At 39.9% G+C, this 25,954-nt stretch overlaps 1 protein-coding gene across 3 annotated transcripts in view; it reads right to left on the bottom strand.

The window, feature by feature from the left end:
- Positions 1-3,103: 3,103 nt before the first annotated feature.
- FRRS1 (ferric chelate reductase 1) overlaps positions 3,104-25,954 on the bottom strand; it is a 50,074-nt gene continuing 27,223 nt past the window's right edge. For all 3 annotated transcript variants that reach the window (XM_058659513.1, XM_058659498.1, XM_058659506.1), the window contains 10 exons: positions 22,933-23,031; positions 21,762-21,909; positions 14,490-14,603; positions 13,468-13,583; positions 11,583-11,669; positions 8,997-9,094; positions 8,687-8,745; positions 7,279-7,422; positions 3,278-3,339; positions 3,104-3,206 (listed from right to left, as the gene is read on the bottom strand). In XM_058659513.1, the coding sequence (XP_058515496.1) occupies positions 3,114-3,206; positions 3,278-3,339; positions 7,279-7,422; positions 8,687-8,745; positions 8,997-9,094; positions 11,583-11,669; positions 13,468-13,583; positions 14,490-14,603; positions 21,762-21,909; positions 22,933-23,031 (1,020 nt within the window). In that variant the 3' untranslated portion in view covers positions 3,104-3,113. The remainder of the gene's footprint in view (positions 3,207-3,277; positions 3,340-7,278; positions 7,423-8,686; positions 8,746-8,996; positions 9,095-11,582; positions 11,670-13,467; positions 13,584-14,489; positions 14,604-21,761; positions 21,910-22,932; positions 23,032-25,954) is intronic.

Raw genomic sequence — 25,954 nt, forward strand, 5'->3', positions numbered from 1 at the left:
ATCCCATGTATCCACCATTTGACCTTCTGTTTCTGCAAAGTTGATTACTCTTGGTGTTTCATATAGTTGCAATCATATAAAAGATGTCCTGTTGTGTCTGGCTTATTTCACTTAGCATAGCATTTTCCAGATGAATACCAAAATCTTTCTACAAAATACATGCACATTTTATATGCAAAACCTACAAAGGTTAACAATCATATAGCAAAGACATCAGTGACATGCACACAGAAAGCGCCTTTGTTGGCAACACTGCATTTGACCCTCGCAACTCAGAAAAATGGGTTTGCAGATGATGGAATGGGGCTCTAAAAAGATAAGTGACTTGCCCAAGCGTAGCTTCTAAATCAACTAGCAAACTTACACACTCTAGTCCTCCAACTCTCTGTCCTTGTAATCAGGATCAGCTCACCCCCTGCAAATCCTTGTCAGGACAAGGAGAGGTCTGGGTAGAGTAAGAAAGGGTCCAAAGACAAAACGGAACTTGGGATAGCATTTGATCAGCTAGTTTGTTCTAGGGAGAGAGGAAGTGAAATGACATTCCAGGAAGGTGATCATCCATGACCTGCAAGCAGAGGTGAGCTTGGTGGGTGTTGGCCAAGAAAGAAAGCAGGAAGTGAACAGGAACAGTGAGAATTCTACTGTGGCTTGAAAAGAACTTGGCAGAATCCGTTCTTTCATTCCCATCTGTAATGAATTATCTCAAACAAGGAACATTGTTCTTTATGTTTGCATGTGTTTTCAGCTTCACTGGCATTTACGGATAAAGAGAACTTCAGCCAAAAGTTACATGTGCCCCAAGAGCTTCCGAGTTGGCTCTGCTGCAGTTGTCTTCCCAGGGCATCACGGACTGGGACAGGATGCAGAATAAATGCATCACTTCATACAGTTTGGCATCAAGAATCCTGAGGAAAACAGTACTAACATCACTGATTCCATTTCTGCGATAATTCATGCTGTAGCCTATTTAACATTGATTTCCACAGACCAGAAAATTTACAAACAAACTGAACTGAGTTACAAAACTACCCTAACCATAATTTTCTAGAATTTGTTTCATTTTTTTCTGAAAAGCAGACTTCTCTATTTTACACAGCATTTCTTCTTTAGGAAGAAAACTTAAAATCTGTCTCGTTGTTTTTGGCCATATGGCTAGGACTTTTAATGCATCCAATTTAACAATCACTTCTACCAAAAATTATGTTTTCACAATCATCCATTTCAACTCAAAAACTGAAAGAAGAAAAGAATGGGCATTTATAATTGGTGAGTGCAGTTACCATGTGCAGAAGAATCACGACCTGGCTCCAGTGAAAGAAATTAGTCTCCTAAGATTAAATGACAAAGATGTCTTCAGACAATTCTGTATGTCAGTTGTTGGAGTCCTAAAATAATGCCAACATGTGGAACAGTAAAAAACAAAAGGTTAAAATGTCTTAGCCTTAGCACAGGAAATACGGAAGCTCACGTATTTCCAATCAAATACATCATGGTCCACCTTTCCCTTAAAAGGATTTTCCCATGTCACATGTAAAATATAACTTATTCTAAAAATCACATTGACCTGTAAGCCCTATATAACAGAAAATAGAAACTATGGCGTGCACTGAATTTGCTTTACTGAATGGTTTTTGTTCTTTTTTTTACACATATTCAGAAGGAATGTTTACACTCTAAGTGGCATGGCACCTGTAAGAAGATAAGCACAGAAAGTTCACACCAAACCCTAAACTGCCCGAGTAAGGAACACCTAGCACCGAGACAAGGAACACTAACAGTGCTTCACTCCCATCCCTCCAATAAAAGATGCAGCCTGCAAGCTCAGGTCACTTCTTATTTCAGACAGAAGTTAGATTTGGAGACTAAGCAGAAATTATACCACCAGCTGGAAGAATATTCGCAGTGGAAGAACAAGGCAGGACTCCTCGAATATTTGATTTTCAAATGTCTAGCTTTGCTTCCTTTATCTAAAATATTTGTATTCATTTGTTACAGGTCAGGGAAATGCAAAAGGAAATAACAAATTGATAAAAACATAAATGCAACTAGAAACTAACAACACTTGTCCCCAGTTTGAGTTTCTAGCTCATGATCCTGACCCCAAAAGTGCAGAAATTTTTCAAATAAGGATTATGTGGAGATAGTGGGATTCCGTGGAAATGCCATGGCATGATGTAATCCAAATACTTAGGAATCAGCACCAGGAAAGAAACTGGAACGGTATTACAGCGCCACCTACTGGTTGGAAGTCCTCACAGAAAAATCTAAGACCTTGCCATTAATAGACAATGGGAGTAACAAGGAAAGTAATGGATTATTCTAATTCATTAGCGCACGTAACTTCTAAACACACACACATATAGTTTACTCCAAGGAGAAAATTAGGAGAACTGTTAAATATGACTTTTGAGAGAAGGGTGAAGGGTCAATTTATCAATTTTGGAAACGCACATCTACAATTTTTGTTTGTTATAAGAACATAAATATCACAGTCAAAACATAAAAATCAGTAAAGATGTCTTTAAGGAAGTGATGCATAATTACATTTCATTGCTAAGAAATATTTATAATGTACTTAAATATTAATGAAATCTTCACAAGGGAAGGAACAAAATACACAGAGCAGTAGCATGTCCAAAAAAAAAAAAAAATGAAAAAGAAAACATTTCATCTAAAAGAAAATCCAAAGGCCATTAAAATAAGCTAGTCAAAATAAATGTTTGTTTTAACATTTCATAGCAGCTTTGCCATTCAGAATACATTGACCTTAATACAATCTCCTTTTTTATCCTAATAACTTTCTTAATGACATTCTTGTTTGTTTTCTTACACTCTAACGATCTTAAACTCACGGCATGGGTTATTGAACACTCACCTTTCCTCAGCTCTAACCCTTAAGCCCCCAGATTACAAAGAAGGGTTTGTCATCAGTTTACAGTCTATTTGCATTTGATCGTCACATAAAAACCAGACTTCCAAATTCTCCTATTGGCATGACCTTTGTCTTTAAGTTAAAATTCACACACGCGTTCCCAGCAGTCAGCACGGTTTCAAGTGTCTCTGGAGTGATGGTGATTACCACCTGGCCTACTAAAGTCAAAGCCTTCTCTTGCTCAAAGATGGTTGATTGCAGACAAGAATATGATGAGAAAAGTCACATTCCCACAGACATAAATCACCAAAACAGCCTTTTTAAAAGCATGACCCTGAAAGAAAAATTGAGATATAAGAAGTACCTCCACTACGGTTTAGGCAAACAGACAAGACAAGAACATACCTCTGCTTCTGCCGCACTGAAAGACTGAAGGATCTGAATTCTGTCATCATCTAGTATTTCCACTGCAAAAACAACAAAAGTTTGTAAGGTCAGTGTCAGTCACACGAGCTTTGAGAGATTTAAAAAAAAAAAAAAAAGACTTGATTTGGAGTGCTCACTCATTTCCAGGTTGTAAATTCTCCCACTTCAAACTACTAAGCATTGCAAACTTCCTGAAGACTCAAGATTCACACAAATCTTGACAAACCTGTTACAGCACTGATTCGTTAAAAGATTTAAAGTCTGCACAGTTCTGCTAGTCAATCAATAGCATGGCAAGCTAAACAACCCACACTTGAGGACTTTTATGACTGAGAAATCACAGTGGTATATATAAAGGCATACTTCATGAGGTTTTCTGATGTATACATTGTGGAATGACTAAATCAAGGGAGTTAACATAACCCAATTTCAGTACATATGTGGTTTTTTCAAGATTTATTTTTATTGCAAAGTCAGATATACAGAGAGGAAGAGAGACAGAGAGGAAGATCTTCCGTCCATTGATTCACTCCCCAAGTGAGCACAACAAGCAGAGCTGCGCCAATCCAAAGCCGGGAACCAGGAACTTCTTCCAGGTCTTTCACACAGGTGCAGGGTCCCAAGGCCTTGGGCCGTCCTCGACTGCTTTCCCAGGCCACAAGCAGGAAGCTGGATGGGACACGGGGCTGCTGGGATTAGAACGGTGCCCATGAGATCCTGGTGCATTCAAGTTAAGGACTTTTAGACATTAGGCTACCGTGCTGGGTCTACATATGTGTTTTTTTTTAATTATTATGTTATTTGTATTTGGAAGGCAGAATTACAAAGAGAGATCTGGGTCACTCCCCAAAGGGCCACAGTGGCTGCAGCTGAGCTGATCTAAAATATCTAAATACTTGGATACAGGCACCCAAGGATTTTGGCCATCCTCTGCTGTTTTCCCAGGCCACGGACAGGGAGCCGGATGGGAAGTGGAGCAGCCAGAATGCTAGCCAGTGCTGACACACGATGCTTGCAATACAAGGGCAGAGACTTAGCCTACTACACCACAGCATCAGCCCAACATATGTATTTTAGACAATAAGCCTGAAGTGAGAAGTCATCAAATGTCCCATGTATACAGCCTTATCAAGAACCAAAAGTGGCACAACAGACAGTTACGATTCAGCTCCTAAAAGCCACCCAGACTCCTAGGTATAGGGGATTGTCCCTGGGTCTCTACCTGCTTGGCCTACGTAGGAGGCCACAGGTACATGGCACACTATGACCAAGAGAACTCCCTGACAATGGGCTTGGCTCACTGAGACCTCGACCTGGCCTGATCACTATCTGTACAGGCAGGAGCAGTGGGCTGCATCCCAGTTTCTCATCTGTCCTTGGATGAGCTGTGCTGGGACTTCCTTGATAAGCAACTCTGAGAAGCCAAAGCAACACACAGCCTCCTGGCCAGCCACATGTGGTGAATATGACCTGAGACATAGCTTCCAGCCTATGTGCTGTGCGTGACCCACAGCCTACCTGCCTGTGACTTGGGGCACACCTGCCAGTCGTGTGCGTTGTTCATGAACGGTGACTTGATTGGAGGGTCCAGAGAGATAGGCATGCCTTCTAGCCAATTAGTGTCATTGTTGGACCAGAAGATGCCCTTTTGCCTTCCCCTTTCTTGATCTATATAGATTCCTTCCTGCTTTACAATAGACATGCTCGACCAGACTGGTGGCTCACGCTGCTGAACACGGTCACCTCACCTCCTCATTGGTTTCAGGGGCCTGTTGCTCAGGAAACCCCCTAACCTAGGTCCACAGCATAGATAAGGGTACTTCAAAGTGCATATAGGAAAAAATAAGACTAAAAGACAATTTTAGGGGCACTTGGTCTAGAGGTTAAAATACCACTAGGTCCGCATCCCATATCAAAGTTCCAGACTAAATTTCAGACTCAGCCCCAGCTCCCAACTCCAACTTGCAGGTAATGTGTGCCCCGAGAGGCAGCAGGAGATGAGCGAGTCCCTGCCACAAATGTAGCCATGGACTGAGGTCCTGGTCCCCAGCTTCATCTCCAGAAAGAGGTCACTGCAAGTATCTGGTGGTATTCTCTCTCTGCTGCCTCTTAAATCGCATAAATAAATTTTAGATGCCTTATATACCTAAAGCTCATGCGTAGTTGTTTCCTAATATGTATTTTCAAAAACTTTTTGAAGATACCTTATATGAATGAATTTCAAAACATATTTAAACCGAAATAAACATCTTTAATTTCCTTTTTCAAGTGTGCTTACATCTCTGATAATAGGGTTTTGTTTCTAGAAAGTCATCTAAAGGGATGTATAGTAAGTGTGTAATGGAGACTATCATGTCCTGTGGCATGTTGTTTAACTTCATGGCATTGTAAATTTCTACTTTTCTTCCCGTTTTGTTGGTTTTATTTTGTGGCTTTTCACTTGGGGGATGTCTAGTGACTGTAGTGGAGACTGACATGTCCAGATGTAAGAATACAGTGCAGAGTGCATCTCTACTTCCAGATCGAAGATGGACTCCCAGAGAAACTGTTGGATGTGTCTTCACAATAGGATGCCGGAGTCTGCCATTGTCCATGCCCACAATGACGGACTTATGCCTGTTTGTGATGAAATATACTGTTGTAATGATATGGGAGAACTCAGCGTGGGGGGCGGGGGGATTAGGAAAAGGGGTAGGGGAATTCCCAGGGCCTATGGAACTGTATCAGAAAATGATAATATGATAATAATAAAAGAAACAAAGAAAAGCTAGATAAGACAGAACTGACATGGGCCAGAATCCAAGCTATTTTAAAATGTCATCCATTCTCTGAATATCTCCACTCCTGTCAGTGGTTAAAAGTGTCTTGACCCTTCATGGCTCTGAGACGAAAAAGAATCAGTCATTAGAAAGCGTGAGAAAGGACCTGGCACGGTAGCCTACCAGCTAAAGTCCTCACCTTGCACAACCCGGGATCCCATATGGATGCCAGTTCTAATCCCGGCGGCCCCACTTCCCATCCAGCTCCTTGCTTGTGGCCTAGGGAAGCAGTCAAGGATGGCCCAAAGGCTTGGGACCCTGCATCCAGAAAGAGCTCCTGGCTCCTGGCTTCAGATCGGCACAGCACCAACAATTGCATTCACTTGGGGAGTGAATCATCGGACGGAAGATATTTCTGTCTGTAAATCTGACATTCAAATAAAAATAAAATAAATCTTTCCAAAAAAAGAAGTAGGTCTTCATTATCTAGCTAATGAGCTTGTTAGCTGTAAGTTTTTACATGTTAGAAACTTAAGTGATGGCACATATGCACCCGTGTCATATGTGTAACATGCCAATCCTGTGTGACTTGGGTCTCTTCTATCCTAGGCTTCCCTCCAACTCAGGCACTCAGAATTCCCAGTATGCACTGGCTTTAAGTCACATTAGCACACAAAGTGAAAGTATTCAAAAAGTCCTCATCCCTAAAATTTAAACTCATTCCCCTATATTTTCCTCACAAAATATAGAGGACGAGGGAAGACAATTCCCACAGATTCTACCACAGCAGTATAATCAAAAATAATCATCTTCAGGGGGCCAGCATTGTGGCATAGCACCTGCAGTGCCCATATCCTATCTGGACACCAGTCCATGCCCCACTCAGCTTTCAATCAGGCTCCCTGCTAACAGCCTGGAAAAAGCAGCAGAACGTGTCCCAAGTGTGTGGACCCCTGTCACCTACACGGGACATCAGGATGCAGCTCCTGACTCCTGGCTTTAACCTGCCTCATTCACAATGGTTGCTGCCACCTGGGGAGTGAACCAGAAGGTGGGAGATCCCCCTCTCCCTCTCTCTCATGTGTGCACCTGTAACTTCTAAGAAAACTGAAATTGTTCATGAGCCACCATATAATAATCAACTGTTAGTATCAGAAATCCGGTTATATTTGAGAACTTGTATAAAATGATTCTCTGCACATGGCTTTTTGAACAGATTACCTTTTCGAGAGAGGCGGTAAGCATGTATCTCCAGAACAATCTCCGTCCCGATGTGCCAGGCTACAAACCCGATCATTGTGTAGGTCTTCTGTGGGTCAGGGAGATTCAGTCCTGGTAAGTCCATCCCCAGGAACATGGCTGCCACTAAGTATAAAAGAAATACAAATTACATTCAAATGAAGCACATGTATGGCTATTTACATGTGTGACTATTTACATTTGCTCTATCAAGTAAAACATATTCAGAATTTATGAGATGAGTAAAGTTAGTGTTTGAGGCCAAATTGCTGAGTTAGTCCTTCTTTTACTCTAAGACTAGATACAGCAAGATGGAAAACAATACCTATGATATAACAATTGTTTTTTTAAAAAAATGACATACAAACTTCCCAGAAAGTTTTAAGTCTGCCCTTGCAGGAGGAGAGCAAAGCCTGAAAATCACAGTTGGCTAACTAACTACACTCCATCTTCCCAGAGAACACGCTACAGACATGTTCAGACCACAGGAGGTGTCTTCTGTGTGCTTGCTATCCACCTGCAAGACAGGGAAATGCCTTATATAATCACACTTACCTTTTGAAAATCCCCCTGCCCTGGAAAGTATCAGGCCCAGCAGAAGCAGCTGGAGTTGGAGGGCATGATGGTTGGACTAGGACATGGCTCACAAATGCATATAGGCATTTCAAATTAAAACCTCAGAATCTCATGGCCATGCATTAAGAGAAGGGAAAACTTAGTGCACTGATGGGTACTGGTCTAATCCAGTGAAGCGGTGGGATTGGTGGAAGGTCCTCAGGCCAATGGGGGCACGCCCTAGGGAGGCTGTTGGGCGGCAATAAAAGCCTGAGTCAGGCCCAGCCTCTCCTGCTTCCAAGCTTACCCTGTGATCCTTTTCCTGCACAGTCTGCCTCTGCCAACCTGCAGCTTTACCGTACAGCCAAAGAAATGAGGTTCACCCAATCCTGAACTGTGAATCTAAACTCAGGGCCAAGAAGAATCTTGTCCCTTCATAAGTACCCTTCTTGACACTCTGTTGTAATGACTGACCAATAAAGAAGGTTTGCACCAAAAGCCTCAGCTTAATTAAACCCATTAATGATCCTCAGCTTGAGCTGCTCAAATGTTTGGCCATCAGCATATATGATTCTGCTGGTAGAGGTAAACTTTAAAAAGTCTACAAAGGAGACTTTAAGCCATTTTATTAAACCTTAAATTTGAAAACTGAAATAATGACTTAAATAGTTACCTCTAGAAATTACTTTCTGGAGTTCAATGTTTAAGTCTGAATTTTCCTCAACAACCAATTACTCCAATCACTAATGCATCTAAAATCACTTAAGCCAAATTACAACTTGCAATACAAACAACCAGCAATCAAATATGAATAAGTGGCATCAAAACTACTCACCTGCTATTATTCTCGCAGCTGTACCCATACTCCAATGTGTCCAATTGAATATTTTCCTTCTACCAAAATAAGGAATCAGTCAGTATTTTTGAACGTGCTGGCTCTACAATTAATACCCAAGAAGACACAGAGCATATAATTTTCCTGATTGCCTTGGAATTAGAGATCAGAATTTTTAAAGTCTTTTTCAAAGTAAAGATAATGGATCACTGAATTTTATAAAATTCAAAATGCTTCCACTTCAAAATAATCTTATTTCCCTACTAGTGGTATACACATAGAGAGGATTTGTATACAAAACTGCAAGTACCTTGGGTCATGCAAAGGTGGCCTGAAGGCCGCCAGAAGTGGCTGAAGAACTGCTATGGTCATCACCACACAGCCGAGGTATGGGTGGTAACCTGCGTGCTAAAGAAAATTATGTCATCTCAATGTGACATCACCTTGAGTGAAAAGCCATACACAGAGACACAGACTTAATGTTTCTCCATAGCCTTGAGCATTCAATGACAATGTGGATAATGACGAAGTTAGACAACATTTACAGAGTTTATGATTTGCATTAGGCACAAACTTCATCCATAAGATCATTCAGGATTATTATAATGCTTGATTATGGGTATAAATACCCCAAATTCCCACATGGAGGAAATGAAGCTCAGAAACACAATTACTGTGTTCAAACCCAGACAGCTCCTGGTAGCAATGGACTTCAGGTACAGATTGCTGCCTCTCCCCACACAGGATGTCAGATGGCCACCCACTGGAGGTCAGGACATCCACCTGTAGCACCTGGCTCAGGGTCCATATGTCAAGAGCAATCATCCCAATATATTGCAATGACTTATTGTGACCTCTGTTAGCCCAGGCTGTGAGTTGTGTATGGTTCTCTGATTAAGCTCCACAGCCACACTCAACAAATGTTTGTTATCTAACCTGTAGAGTCACTGTATCAAAAGCTTATCTCTGCTGTTCAGAGTGGAGATTTAACCCAAGAAAAATCATCTGTTGCTATCATGGATAGTTTCTGCCACATTCCTCCCTAAGGGATGTTGTGAGCCTCATTACAACAGCAGCATGGATCAAGTGATTCCACTTGAACTCTTCCAAGAAAGATTGAAACAACGTTCACTCCTGCGCATATTTAGATGGAGGAATGCTACAGTTTGTTGTCACTGGCTCCCACTCTCTCCCATGCTTGTTTACGCTACAGGTTTGGAACCTACAACTCAGACACAGCAGTTCTAAGCAATGTTAGCAAGCCTCAGCTAACAGAGCAGCAACATAAACATTTTCAAACCATAGGCCCAGTTATACACAAATAAAAGCATAACCATGATAGAAGAGTCATAAACAAATAAGGAGCCAGAAACAAATAAAGAGTCATAAACAAATAAATACAACAGCAAAAACAACTTGTATATATCTTACACTGTGCTGGGACCTATCCTAAGTGTTTTCAATTAACTCACAAGCATGTAGGACGCCTACAAGAGAGAAACTATACTATTTCCATTTCACAGACAAGTTAACTAAAAAATGCAAGTAGTCTAGTTGTAGACTAGTGCTCTTAACTTTATACAACCTTATCCATCAATGGCAAGAACTACAATCCAAACTCTTAAATATTAAAGTTTGATATCAAATTCAGACTGGCTATGCAACTGGAAAACTAATGGGAGCCCAGGTTCTGAACTCAGATGTCACTTATTACATTTAGTAAGCTGTATTCATGCCTTTACTAATATTCATTGACTATTATGAGAATTTTTTCTGGGTGTTTGGGATATGCCAAAACCAATAAATATTCCAGCTCTCATGAGCTAATATTCTATTGTGCAGAGGTAGAAAAAAAAAGACAAAAAAACACACATAAAAATTAAGTGAATTACTAGGAAATAAATGATTAAGGGGGAAAAATGGACTCTAGCAAAGACTTGAACAAGTTAGAGGAGTGAAGGGAGCCTGTGGCAGGCAGAAGAAAAATCTTTGAAAATAGGATGCAAATCAGGAAACAGCTGGTATGCCTATGGACAAGCAAAAAGTCTTTGTGGCATGAGGAGAACTAGACAGAGAGCATGCAGGCATTTGGCATTTCAGAGAATAATTCAGTACCAAATTATTACCCTAGAGGTCACCAGAAGGTCTTTGGCTTTTACTCTGGAAGTAAGTGAGAAACATTAGAGAAAACACATTTGGGCACAGGAATGACATGATCTCATTTACATGTCATTGAAATGTCACTCTGCCTTTATTGAAAGCAGACTGTACCTGAAAGGTGAAATGAAGTAAGTGAAGAGGCTACTGACAAAGTCCAAACCAAACATGACAGTAGCTCAAACTCAAAATCAATCATGATGGGAAAAGTACTGGACTGTGAATGTGTGTTAAATGTAGAGTCAACAGGATTTCCCCATGAATTGGCTATGAGATATGCAAGAAATCATAGTTAAGGCTAATTCTGAGGTTTTGATCTAAAGATGGAATTTGAGCAACTAATGTGGATGGCAGCAGGTAGAGCAGGATCACAGGTGTCAGGAGCCCAAGTACTTTGGCCCCCTTCCAAAGCCTTCCCAGGTACATTAGCAGGAAGCTAAATGGAAAGTGGGGCAGCCAGAACACTTACACATATTTCTTGACTCCATTTTTCATAAACTTCTCTATTTTATAAAACTAAAGCCTTAACGAGTGTTACAACATTCAAACTAAAAATTCACGTCATTACAGGTAATTATCTACTTTGACCCGTAATCATATAAAATTGCTATCAAATAAATTTTTAAAATAAGAGGCATACACATAGAAATGTATTTAAATCCATCATGTAATAAAACAGCAATTTGTTTTGACATCAAAATTAATTTACATTAAAGCACCCTTCCTAAGATATATTTACCTTACTCCAGCCTCCTCTGTATATAAAGGGCATAATAAAAGCAATGCCAGTGAGCACAGATGTAGTGACCATGAGCATTCGATGCACCTGCAACGTGAGATGACAAAGTGAGAACACAGTTATCTAAGAGGAAGGAGCTATTCTTAAAATGAGAAAATGTGATGTAAGATTCTCTAAAGGTCTGCATTCAACAAACATTTAATCAGAGTTTGCAAACAGCTTTAAAAAAATACCATCGCTTAACGAAAGAAAGCCTCCCGCTGCCTTCCTCATCATTCATAACTGCCAAGACTTCACCTGCCCAGAGCAGCTAGAGTGAATATTTCACACAAAGAGCACTGTTACTTGCCAAGTATTTTCTTTCCTCACAGACATTTGTTAAACTCTACCACCAGGCATAGCACTATACCAGGTGCAAGGAAACAGCAAGCAAAGGAGGAAGATACTATCTCCTCAGCAACTGGGAATGTAATTGAGTAGATGAGAAAAACATCTGAAATGTGTAACTCATTATACAAAAGATTTCAGGGGCAAAGCAAAATTACCTCAGGTGTGTGTATGTATATACATCACCATACATGTATGGGGGGTACGTATGTGGGTACTGCAAAAAGTTTATGGGGCAGAAAAAAAATTGAAATTCATCCCAACTTTTCTCATGAACTTTTTGAAGTACTCTTGTATATGTTTACATACACACACACACACACACATAGATATATGTGCGTATATATATATATGTATATATGTATGTGCTCCATAATATTTTGGTCAAACAGACCAAATATACCATGGTTGCCCCCCAAAATTTTATCAACTGCTGCCACTTTTGTATAAGTATATTCTTACACTAACAAAATCACCTAATGATACATTTGTCAGAATGTGTCCACGTCGCTAAGCAACATAATCAACTATATACATATACATACACTTCATGGTTCTTTTTCGTGTACTAATCTTTTATTTTTCATTTTTGTTGATGGGAGGAGCTTTTCAGAGCAGGAGACTGTCCTCTCATTGATGGGCCAATGAGTGTTGCACTGTCCTAAACTCATCAGTTATGATCATGTATCTGTCTGGAAGTTTTCTTTTTCATACTGCCTCTTCCTATTGGGTAGGGAGCAGCTATTTCATTTCAGTGTTTTTTTTTCTTTATTTGAAAGACAGAGGTATTTTTAAAGAATTTTAATTTTAAAGGTGGAGTTACAGGGAGCAGAAACGGAGATCTTACACCCTTCAGTTCATCCCAACATGGACACAATGGCCAGAAATAGGCTGATCCAAGCTAGCAACCAGGAGATTTTTCTGGTCTCACACATAGGTGCAGGAGCCCAAGCACTGTTGCCTGCTCAGGCTTTTTAGCTGGGAGCTGGATTAGAAGTGGAGCAGCGAAGATTGAAACGAGCACTCATATGGGATGAGGATACCACAGGCAACAGGTTTACCTACTATGTCACAGTGCTGGTCCAAAGAGACAGAGAGCTTTAAACTACAGCATGGATCAGGTGATGTTGAGTGGTGGTTAACACACTGCTAGGGATGGTCATTTCGCAGGGCCTGGTTCCAATCCTACCTCTGCTTCTGACTCTAGCTTCCTATTCATGCGCACCTAGAAGGTGGCAGGTCACAGCCCAAGTACTGGGATTCCTGCCACCCTTCTAGAAGTGAATTGAGTTGCAAGCTGTTGGCCATAAAGCTGTATTTTGACCTCCACTAGATATCTTGTGTGTCCTCTATTGGTTAGGAAGGCCAAAGGGGAAAAAAAGAGGTTGTCAATCCTACAAAAATAGAAATCACAAAACACAAAGCACAACATATTTCACATATTTTCATGTTGCAATGTACAAAAACATACAAATGGCCTTGAACTCTTTTCCCTTACCTGAAACCAAACTGCTTCACCAAGGAAGAAAGCTTTTGACCAAACAGGTCTGAAAAACCGAGCAGTCAGTACTCCTATGCTAACGGTAGTCATCCACGCCACAAACATTAAAGCACCTACATGTGAAAAAAAATGAATGATGCCAGTAGGCCCAATTATGCCATTTCTTAAATAACCAAGAGACAAAAACAAAGAGAATACATTCAGCTGACCTAAGCATGACCTAAATAGGTATGAACATGTATGCAACTGCAAAGCTGGAGCCACAACATGAGGAGAAACAAATTAGCAATGGAAAATTTTTCAAGCTTGACTGCTGGTAATTGAAATTTATTAACTCTGGAGAAGGGAATGTACTAAATTCTTCCAATATCCTAATATTTTACAATGGTGTAGTATATACTACACTAGCTCGCTAAATCTCACCATCTCAAAAATGTACCACACTACTTTTTAAATGGAAGCAACTTATATTGGTAGAACCAGAGTATGTGACAGCCCTCTTTTTAGGATATTGCTCCTCCAACTTTGTTCGACTCCTTGTTAAATATACGAAGTTAAAGTGAAGCACTATGTACTTCATGCACCCTCAGGTACCTGATATAATCTTCAACAACAAAACTGTCTTTGGGACCAAACTACTGTCATAAAACAATCAAACTGAAGGTCACTCTTATTGGCATTTATTTAATAGATGGTAAAAAAAAATTAGTCTCATATACATTAATCCTGCATACTCAGACATGACTTCATTTAGAAATGACTAGCATACTTTTTATAATCATAGACATCTTAAAATCTCTGTTGGTAATTTTAATAGGCAGTCATTGTTAAAACCATTGAATTAGCCCTACTCTACTAAAAACCAGCAAAAGATCGATACCACCTACAAGTGTTAATGTTTAAATAAAAAAGAACTATAAAACTTTCACTATTATGTCAATCACCATTCCAATCCAGTCAACACTGGATCAATTAAATTCATCCCACAAAATACCAGTAATGTGACCCATGTAACTTACCGTGAGCCTTCAGAATGAGGGTGGAACGGGACCCTCCTGCATCTTTTGGAGGGCCTGTCACATCATACTGCTCATATGTAATCAAAGGTTGCTGGGAGTGCCTATAAATTCGACCTTAAAAATTTTTAATTTATTATTTTTTAAGAATATAAAGCACAATTACTTTCTCAAGCAAGAAGGAATTAGGAGGTGGTCATGACATTAAAAAATTTCTTAATAAAAAACAAATTAAAACCATTAGATGTAATTCATATGCAAATGCAATACAAAAATAACTGTAGAAATGCATGACCTTCTTGAATAAAGCTAAAGAAATAATTTAACTAATCAAGAGATGAATCAAAATAAGAGCTTGGAATGGAAAGATTATCACAAAAGAACTAAGAATATGCAAGAAATGAGTATAAGTCAAAATAGTTATTATTAACATCCTCCTAAGTCATTGCAAATGTCAAATATTATTCTTGAAAGAATATATGCTTTTTACAAAAAAAATCTATGAGCCATTAACCATCACCTGCCTCTAAAATCTTAGAATAAGCTAACAGAAATTAGGCCTTCAGAACCAGGATGCACAGAGTTCCATAAAAGCATTTGGAAGGTTAGAGATTTGGCCTCTAATCAATTCAGTCTAACTAACCTACCAAAATCCTAAATAGTGCAAAAAACAATACATTACTTACTATATATTACTTAATATTTACTATGACTATTATATCCAAATTAAATTGGCACACATATGTGTGTGCATGTCTGAGCATTCTATGAATTTATTCTTGCTTTCAACCAAAGACACGGACAAATGTTCACAACAATATCTTTATGCTGCAAACAAAATATAATCTAAATCATTATAGTACATACATAATTTTAGAATATTATAGAAATAATAATTTAGAAGTTTGACACAGGTGATAAATATGAATCCTGGTCTCCACAAATGATAAATATTGGGTCACAGACCATCACATCAATAATTTTCAATGTTATCTATCCAAATGAAGAAAAAGCTAAAAACTAATTAGAAACGGGCCCGGCGGCGTGGCCTAGCAGCTAAAAGTCCTCGCCTTGAAAGGCCCAGGATCCCATATGGGCACCGGTTCTAATCCCGGCAGCTCCACTTCCCATCCAGCTCCCTGCTGGTGGCCTGGGAAAGCAGTGGGGGACGGCCCAATGCATTGGGACCCTGCATCCGCGTGGGAGACCCGGAAGAGGTTCCTGGTTCCTGGCATCAGATTGGCGCGCTCCAGCCCGTTGCGGCTCACTTGGGGAGTGAAACATCGGATGGAAGATCTTCCTCTCTGTCTCTCCTCCTCTCTGTATATCCGGCTTTCCAATAACAATAAATCTTTAAAAAAAAAAAAAGTAATTAGAAACCACTGGGGAAATGGTTTATTTATGAATAAATAAATGTTTATTCATGGATACTTATGAAACTAGTCTTTGAATTTAACAGAAAATCAAAACTGAACTCATAAGTTGCCTTACAGATGCGTAACAATGAAGATGCTTTTTATCAAACACAAGAGACACAATCAAGGTACTGTCCAAAAGAAGCTTTGATAAAAAGCATTCATATATAAAGTACTGAATTCAAGGTTAATTAAAAACAACAAAATGCAATCTAGTGAACCAAAATAGCCAGTAAGGTCAACTTTTTCTTAATAGCTCTGATTATAGGGCCTGGCGCGAGAGTAGTGGTTAAAGTCCTCGCCTTGCACGTGCTGGAATCCCATATGGGCGCCGGTTCTAATCCCGGCAGCTCCACTTCCCGTCCAGCTCCCTGCTTGTGGCCTGGGAAAGCAGTCGAGGACGGCCCAAAGGCCTTGGGACCCTGCTCCCGCGTGAGACCCAGAAGAGCTCCTGGCTCCTGGCTTCGGATCGGCGCAGTATTGACCGTTGCAGTCACTTGGGGAGTGAACCATCAGATGGAAGATCTTGCTCTCTGTCTCTCCTCCTCTCTGTATATCTGCCTTTCCAATAAAAATAAACAAATATATCTTTTAAAAAATAGCTCTGATTACAAGATAAAAGTATCACAACACTTAAAATTAACTAAGTGGCATAAAAATGGCTAATGTAGATACACTCTTACATGTAAGACCATACACATCAGACTTAAAAATTTCAAAATTAATGAAATACATTAATTTCTGGGGAAATGGGATTCTAAAAGTTGGCCAAAGGAGTAATCACTCCAAAGAGTAATTACAATAGGCTTTTATTTTTCATATTTCCACTCCACATTCAGGTTGCTACAAGTATAAGTTCTATCATACCATTAAAACACATTATATCTTTAGAATTTTTAGCTCAGTTAAAATATTTTACAGATCATTCTATAAGATTTGCCCAATGCTGACACCAAACCTAGACATGTGTGAGTCCACATGAGTACTCATCACCCACAAAGACAACACGCAACCACTCATCAAAATCAACTGTATGTATAAATGTAAAAAAGCTTAAATATTAGTGAATCAGGACCCAGCATGGTAGCTTAGCACCTAAAATCCTCACCTTTTACATGCCTGGATCCTATATGGGCACCAGTCCATGTGCCAGCTGCTCTACTTCCTAACTACCACCCTGCCTGCAGCCTGGAAAAACAATCAAGGACAGCGCAAAGCCTTGGGTGCCCACTCCCACATGAGACCCGATAGCAGCTCTTGGCTCCTAGCTTTGGATCAGCTCGGCTCTGGCCATTGCAGCCACTTGGGGAGTGAACTTTCTCTGTCTCTCCTCTGTATATTTGCCTTTGCAATCAAAATAAACCTTTAAAAAATATATATTAGTGAATCAAAGTTGTGTATTAACATTTTAATAAAACATGAACAAGGTTTATCCTACAAATGTAGGAAGTAACAATAATTAAATATCATCTCAATCACTGTCAAAAATACATATGATATTCTCCAAATTAACTTCAAATTTTATTGCAGTTTCAATCACAATCCCTACAGGATTTTTAATAGAATTTGGCAAATCATGTCTAAAGGTCATGTAGAAGATGAATATACAGCAAAGGGCAGCACTATCATACAGTGGGTTTATCCACTTTCTGCAAATATCAGCATCCCGTATGGATACCAGTCCAAGTCCTCCACTTCCAATCTAGTTCCCTGCTAATGTGTCTGGAAATGCAGGAAAAAAAAAAAAAGGCTTCAGTCCGTAAACCAGTACACCCACATGCCCACATGGCAGATCCTGATAGAGTTCCACGTTCCTGGTTTTGACCGGGCCCCAGCCCTGGCCATTACACATACTTGGGGAAGAGAATCAGCTAATGAAAGATCTATCTATTTGTGTAGATATCTATGTAGATATCTACAGATATATACATATGTATCTATCCATAACTCTGCCTTTCAAGTATTAATAAATCTTTAAAAATAAAAAATTGTGGGAAGAAGCAACATAAGAGAATTATGTCTCTGTAATAACAGAAAAGGTTAGAAATAAAGGAGAAACGAGAGGAGTTTCATGTAATAAACGCCAAGGAAAAACAGTATCAAGACAAAAGAGACCGTAGTCATCAGGAACTACAAAAACATCAAAAAGAAAATCATGTAGAAAACCATCAATATTGGGGAGCCAGACATCCTGCATTGAGTGGCAGGGAGGAAAACAAGACCACATCCCCGAAGAGTCTGAGAGATAGTTTGAAAAATAAAGGTCTTTAAACTGAATCACCATGAAGCTGTGGACCAAGCATGAACCTCACTTTGCTGGAAGCAGAAGTGTACTATAAATTTAGAGCCCCTTTGCACAGCTCCATTCTTACTTTACAGTTTCACTTTAACAGAGTGTTTGTTCTTGTGTAATGCCAGACTTCACAGTACTATATGACCTGTAGTATTCCTAGATTCTTTAAATGGCAGCTTACATCCTAACAAAGTCTCTACTTCATTCACTGTATATTGGTACATTGCGTAACCATGAATTACTCATTCACCTGACTTATTTCTATCTTTTACTTACAGCACAATATTTCATATGACTGCTTATTCCAAAATAGGAAAATGTTAGCCTTCTGAGGAAGACACATGCTGGAAAAAAGTTTGAAATGAATAGATCTTTATGAATTTATGAACTGAGGGCACTCTATCTACACAGGTTACAGAGATTATATGATCACTTTTCGAAAACGGTTTAAACCTTACTAAGTCTCACTGCTTCTAAGCAGAGTTCAATTTATAAATGACTCTCTTACATATGAGTAGGTAACGGAAAAAACACTGATCTTTATGATGATTGTCCTTTGTTCTTCAGTACAAGGAACTGAAAAAATGAATTACCTGGAGAAGCAATCTCTAAGTTTGTAATTCCAGGTATTTTGCTTTGTTTGCTTTGTGTTCTATTGGCTTAAAACATGTACATGCAACATTTGTGCATTTTTGTTAATAAACACCTTCATGTATCATTGCTTTAATACATTATATATACTGTATAATATAACAAGAAAAATGTTAAATGGGATCAAATAAATATAATGAGAAAGTTCTAGCTTTGTTCTTCATCTCTTCTGGACTACCTTGTCATGTGCAACTCAGCTGAGAAATCCCTGTCTAAAAGCACTAAGTTAGTAAACTGCAGCATTTAGTCAGCTGAAATGCTGGTGGAATCAATTCTGAGCATCAACAGAAATTCAGTGGTCTTGATGGAGCTGAGGGATCTTCACTTGCAGCAATCACTTGGGCAGTTCTAAAGCAAGTTGCTTCAACTCCACACTTTGAGAAACACAAGAGGGAAGATACAGATCTCCCCCCATGGGAACGACACAGCAGTACAGGCAGATGACAGATGAAGCAATGCTCTGTTCTTCATACACATCACTCACTCACTAGGGCTTTCTGAAGGATGGTTACAACCATCACTTAAAGCATACCTTCTATAAGGTGCAGACCTGTCCAGAAACATTTCCCATTGTCATATACATTCTTATACACACATACAATTTATTATTCAACAGGCTTTCTCCCTTTAAATGGAATTGCTTTTCATTTTCTTTTTCTTTATTTAAAACGCAAAAGAGGAGAGTGAAAGATCTTCCATCTGCTGGTTCACTCCTTGAGTGCTCACAATACCCAAGGCTGGGCAAGGCCAAGGTAGAGAACAAGTAACTCCATCCGGGTTTCCACAGGGTGGCAAGGTCTCCATGCTGAAGCCATCACCTGCCACTTGCTGGGGCATGCGTTAGCAGGAGACTTAAGAAGAGGCAGGACCTGGCCCAGCCACTCCAACATGTGATATAAGTCTCCCAAGTGGGGGCTTACCATGTGGAGCCACAGTGGCCAGTCCACTATTCTTTTACAGTATAATTTGTGTGCTTTAAAATTGTAAATACCAAAAGCGCTAAACACTTTCACAATTTAAGAAGTACTTTTGAGCTCATAATGATTCATGGCTCGCCTAGGACATGCTGGGTAGCAAAGGAAGCAGCCTGGAATTATGGGAAGGGCACAACTTTTACAATTGGCAAAGACCTGGTTTTAATGCCTGCTTTTGTTGCTTGGTTCATTTGGAACAAGCCAGCTTCTCGGCATTTCTAGGTCCCAGTATCCTTATCTGGGCAACAAGATTCCTATTGGTAAAGCCTCTGTGAGCAGTAAATGAGATGAGTGTGCTACGCGTAAGTTATGACTGCAGTAATATCACCCACACTTCAGCAGTAACTGCTTCCAAACACAAACATTTGATCTTGTCCTCTTTAAAAATTCATTTTTAATTTCCCCATGTTCTAAATTACTGAACACACAGGCCCTGAAGAACAGAGCTGGGGTTTTTAAACTCTAACTCTGCCATTACTTATCTGCGTAAGTGATGTCATTTCCCTAAGCCTCAGTTCCCTTCTAGGGGAACTAACATTACAAACCTGGGTTTTCACTTATGAAGATAAAATTGAAGGATATACCTAAAATGTTTAGCCACAAACCACTAAGTCATTTTAGTCCTTATTACCATTTAACCAACAACTTTTCAAGCTATATTTGCTATAGCTTGGGCAAACAAGAATCCATGATTTGACTAAGATAACTGCTCCTACAAGTAAACGCATAAAAGTTCCTAGATTTTCTCTAACACTCAGATTTTTACCCTGCTTCCAAACTCGCTTGGGGCTCCACTATACCCATAGTAGGAAGTTCAAACCACGTGATAGAATATCCAAGGCTTTTCACAATTCTGCCTGCAACACATTTCCTACTTTTGCTCTTTGTTTACCCTAGCTCCCACGCCAACTCTCCATTCCATATGCCACTTTGTCACCATTTTCAAAGTTGGCTATATTCTCAAAACTTGAAACAACACTATCTCCAGAGAAAAGAGTCACTCAGTACCATACTGGCATTCCTACAGTTCTTCAAAGTGTTATAGCTCAGACCTTAAATAAAATAGGACTATCTCTATAATACATATTGTGATATACAACAAGGCAATTTTCTCGAGGATAAACTAAGCAGCATTCCTGAAACCATTTTAGGCTCTACTTCACAGCAGAGCCACTAAATGTGGGATACAATGCACACAGCACCTGCAGGGCAGCCTGGGAAACTCTCCTTCAGTAGGAGCTTTTTGCGGCACCTGATTCTACTGGCCAAATGCTACTCGACTCTTTCCACTGGATCCATGGATATCAGAGCTTTATTAGATATATTTTCCCATAAGAACAAAGATCTCTAGCAACAATCCCATTGACAGTGTCTAAAATCCCAGAAAAGGACATGCCTTCATCTCTACACTCAGGGAAACCAAATGAACAGCTATTAGGAAATTCTGACTATAAAGTCCCCAAGAAAAAAAGGCTAACCACAAGTCAAATTTTCAGGAGAAATGGAAACAGGTTAGAATACTTTACCCATAAACGTGCACCTTAAGGATGAATTACAGGGGTTGGCATTGTGGCAAGAGAGGTTAAGCTACCATTTGCCACATTGGCATCCCTTGCCAGAGTGCTGGTTCGAATTCCAGCTCCTCTGCTTCTGGTCCTGCTTCCTGCTGATACACCTAGGAAGGCAGGAGGGAGAACAAGAGTTCTGGGTTCCTGGCTTCAACCTGGTCAAGCCTCAGTTGTAGCAGTCATTTTGGGGATGAACCAAATGGAAGGAAGACACCCCCATTCTCTGTCAGTCTGTCTTTCAAATAATTGAATAAACACAGATAAACAAATCTTTGTTTTAAAAAGATGACTATCGTATTTTCTACGAAAGAATGGGAAAAGGAGGAAAGAACAGAAACAAAACTTCAAAAGACACTTTATATCAAAATACTTACCATCATTAGCTGCACCAGCTGCTAGAAATATGTAGTAGCTTGTGTTGAGATCAAATCTATTTTTCACCCCAGGTAAGGTGATGTTTCTTCGAAAAGAACACTGCATGATGCCATCTGCCAACCTCCAAGATACGCCCTCAAGAACAGCCTGAGAATATACACAGTGGATATGCACAACACTTCCATTGATTTTCTCAAATCAAAATATGCTCAAAACCAGACTTTCTCAGCTGCCTTCCTTCTTTTATCATAATTGACATTTACATAAAGCCATACATCTACAGACCAAACAGCTCTCTATCGCTAATGTAGGCCACCTCTTAAAAATCATCTGTAAGCTTTGAAAGGAGACTGCTGCTTTAATAAACCATAAAACTCATGTTTGGGGATCAGCATTCTAACAAAGCAGTGCCTGTGACACCAGGAACCTATATGGGCACCAGTCCACCTCCTGGATTATCCACATCAACCCATCTCCCTGTTAATGGCCTGGGATAAAGCAACAGAAGATGACCCAGTGCTTGGGTCCCTGCCATCCATGTAGGAGATCAGGATGAACCTGGTGGTTCCTAATTTTGGCCTGAGGCTGTGTTGCCCATTGTGGCCATTTGGGGAGTGAACCAGAAGATGGAAGATCTCACTCTCTCTCTTTCTAACTCTTTCAAAATAAATAACTAAATTTTTCAGGGATTATCACTCTGGTACAGGGGAATAAACAGTCATAGCATCCCACATCACAACAAAGGTTCAAGTCCTTGCGGCTTGGCTCCCAATCCACCACCCTGCTAATGCAACTGGGAAAGTATGGTCCGAGTACTTCAGCCTTTGCCACGCACTTGGGAGACCAGAAGGAGTTCCGATTTCCTGCATTCAGTCTAGTTAATGTGGTCATCTGAAGAGTGAACCAATAAACACAAGATATTTCTCCCTTGTTCCCCTTCTGTCATTGTGCCTTCCAACTAAATAAATCTTTTTAGCAAGTCATATTTTTCTACAAGAGAAATTTATGTTACACAGATTCTGATTGAGAGAGGGACACAGCTGCCAGGCCACTGCATAAGCTAAGCTGCTAACTGCGGGACTCAGAGCTACCCTGCAGTGCAACCAATGGGGACAGCCACATAATAACAAGATGAACCAGTCAGGTGGAGGGGCCCAAGATTCTGCCTACCTTGGAGTCCATCACAGGGTGGCTTCGCCCTGCCAAATGGGAAGGCTGCACATGCACCATCTGATCCTCATTAATACATATGTAAGCATCGTCATCACCCTGGAAAACAATTACAAATGACAGTTGGCTAAAGGAATTTCAATAACTAGTAAGTTTTTCCAAAGGGTTCCAAATGAAGCCAAATATTATCTGATGGCTTAAAATATAATTTACTGAAGTGGGCTATTGGCACAATAGTTAAAATGTAACTTGGGATGCCCTCACCTATATCATAGGGCCTGGGTTTGTGTCCTGCCTCCACTTCCAATTCCAGCTTCCTGCTGATACACACTCTGAGAGGCAAAATGTGATGACCCAAGTATTTGGGTCCCTGCCACCCACATGGGAAACCCAGATTGAGTTCAGTCTCCCATCCACAGCTTTGCCCAAGCCTAGTAGTCACAGGCATGTGGAAGTGAACCAAAGGATGAATGATTTCGCTGGCTAAGTCCCTCTTTATGTCTAGCTTTCAAATAAAAACTTTTCATAAAAAACATCATTTGCTGTATCCTGAATGATACAATCAATTCTAGAAAACTGACTGGCCGATTAATTAGAAATAATTTTGTTAGACTACAGAGTATTCAGATTGTATTATAAAATTAATACAAAAGACATGTAACATAATTATATATTCATAAGCCAATTACCAATTCAATACCACTACTAACACTTGGTATAAACTCACCTTAATCTATTTGTATCTGTACCTGTCTTTTCCTTCCCAAATAGGAAAATAAACATTTCATTACCCTTTTTGCTATTTATTTTAGCGTGAACATTTTCTAAATATTTATCAATAAATATCACTGTTACAGGGTGCAAGCGAGATCACACCAGACATGTCTAAGGTTTTATTAACGAGTCTTTATTAACCAAGCTTGTTGACAACAGAACATACTAGAAAAAGCAGATCACAAGTCCATATGGCAATCCAACCAATCATAATGCAACCAATCAATCCAACAAATCATAATCCAAAGGAGAACAAATGGTCATTACCCTTAAGGCCATACGTTAACCTGAAGACCTATGACCCAGCTTCCCCAACAATATAAAGTATCCTAACAGACATGCAACGTATAACAAAGCTGCAGGCATTCACCTTTCCTTGGCTTCTCTGCCCACATTCCACTACTGCTAGGCCTCACCTCTGCTGGAACTCCTGATAGTACACAGACCATAAACAACATTACTATATCCATTGTCCCATCTAAGCAGTACACAGGGACCATGCTCAGGGGATTACCTGTCCTGGGTCAGCCAAGAGGCGAGGTGCCAGAGTAACGGAAACACCTGACCAGAAAGAGAGTGAGCCTCCACTTCATCGGCCTTTTAAAGGGGCTTGTGAGGGGCGTGGTTACACAGCAATGCAATACCCTCTCCTCTCAGTTGATAGGTATTCGCTCCTGCCCACCTATGACTCGCCTAAGTGTTGTGAGTTAAGGAGTTAATTGGCGCTCTTTGGGAGGGCAGGAACAGGAACTGGGCTTGTAGCTAAAAAGACTAATTGGATTCATCTGCACCCAACACCCTGGCCTGAATTAGGACGTCGGTGGAAGAGTATACAAGGAGAGGTGAAGAAGCAATCACTGGCTGCACTCCGTAACAATCACATCCTACATATTTTAATGGCAATGATATGCTTCATTTTCTAAGACTCTTGGTAACTTTCAAGGTGGAAGACATCTTAACTAAATGATGCTCAACATTGTGCATCTCATTAAACTGAGTGACACATAATCCCGAAGCCCTGCACCCATGTGGGAGACCCAGAAGACACTGCTGGCTCTTGGCTTCGGGTCAGCGCAGCTCTGGACAATGTGGCCACTTGGGGAGTGAATCATCGGATGGAAGATCTTCCTCTCTGTCTCTCCTCTCTATATATCTGACTTTACAATAAAAATGAAATAAATATTTTTTGAATATATAAGAAAAAAAGGATTCATTTTTTAAACAAATTAATTTTTTTTAAAGATTTATTATATTTTTTATTACAAAGTCAGATATACTGAGAGGAGGAGAGATAGAGAGGAAGTGGAACTGCCGGGACTAGAACCAGCAGCCATATGGGATCAAGGCGAGGACCTTAGCCACTAGGCCACGCTGCCGAGCCCAAAACAAATTAATTTTTAAAAAGTCAATACAAGGGGAATTTAAAAATGTTGGAGAAGATAATGAAAAAAAGGACACATAACTCAGCTCAAATTGTTCCAAAATTAAAGATGCTACACCTAACTCTGAGGCCCCAGGCAGCTCTAAAACCTAAAGTTTGGAGCATAGATGCACACAAGATAAAACATTTCACCAAATCCTGGAGGTGAGATGAAGTTCCCTTCCCAGTTTTCCTTCTATCAATGAAACATGTAGAATATATTCTAGTCTAGCAAACACACACATACACATTGTGCAGGACGGTGCTGCAAAGAAAAAGATAAACAGAATACAATTCTTACAATCAAAAATTACATTAGACTGGAAGAGAAAGGTAGTTACAATAACACATCAAATGTCACAAAAAAGACTTCAACAAAGCTCTGCAAAAACACAAATTATGAGAAGGCAGAGAATTGGAAAAGGTTTATCAGAAAAGATAACAATTAAGTACAACTTAGAAAATAAAACATATTTGTATGAGAATAAGATAGAACTGAGACCAAAGGAAAGGTTTTAGAAGTCGAGAAATGTATGTAAACAAAGATCCTGAAGCATCAAAATGCAAGAAAATTTTAAGAATGGAGTAGTTTTTAATAGCTAAAATATATAAAGGGGAGATGAGCATGGTGATAAAACAGGTGAAGCCATCACCTGTGACACCAGCATCCCAAATGGGCACTGCTGTCTGTCCCAGATGCTCCACTTCTGATCAGCTCCCTGCTAATTGCCTGGGAAAGGCAGTAGAAAATGATCCAAGTGTTTGGGCCCCTGCTATTCACACAAAAGATCTAGAAGAGGATCCTGGCTCCTGGCTTCAGCCTGGCCC

The sequence above is a fragment of the Ochotona princeps genome, chromosome 2 (assembly GCF_030435755.1).
Source record: "Ochotona princeps isolate mOchPri1 chromosome 2, mOchPri1.hap1, whole genome shotgun sequence".
NCBI lineage: Eukaryota > Metazoa > Chordata > Mammalia > Lagomorpha > Ochotonidae > Ochotona > Ochotona princeps.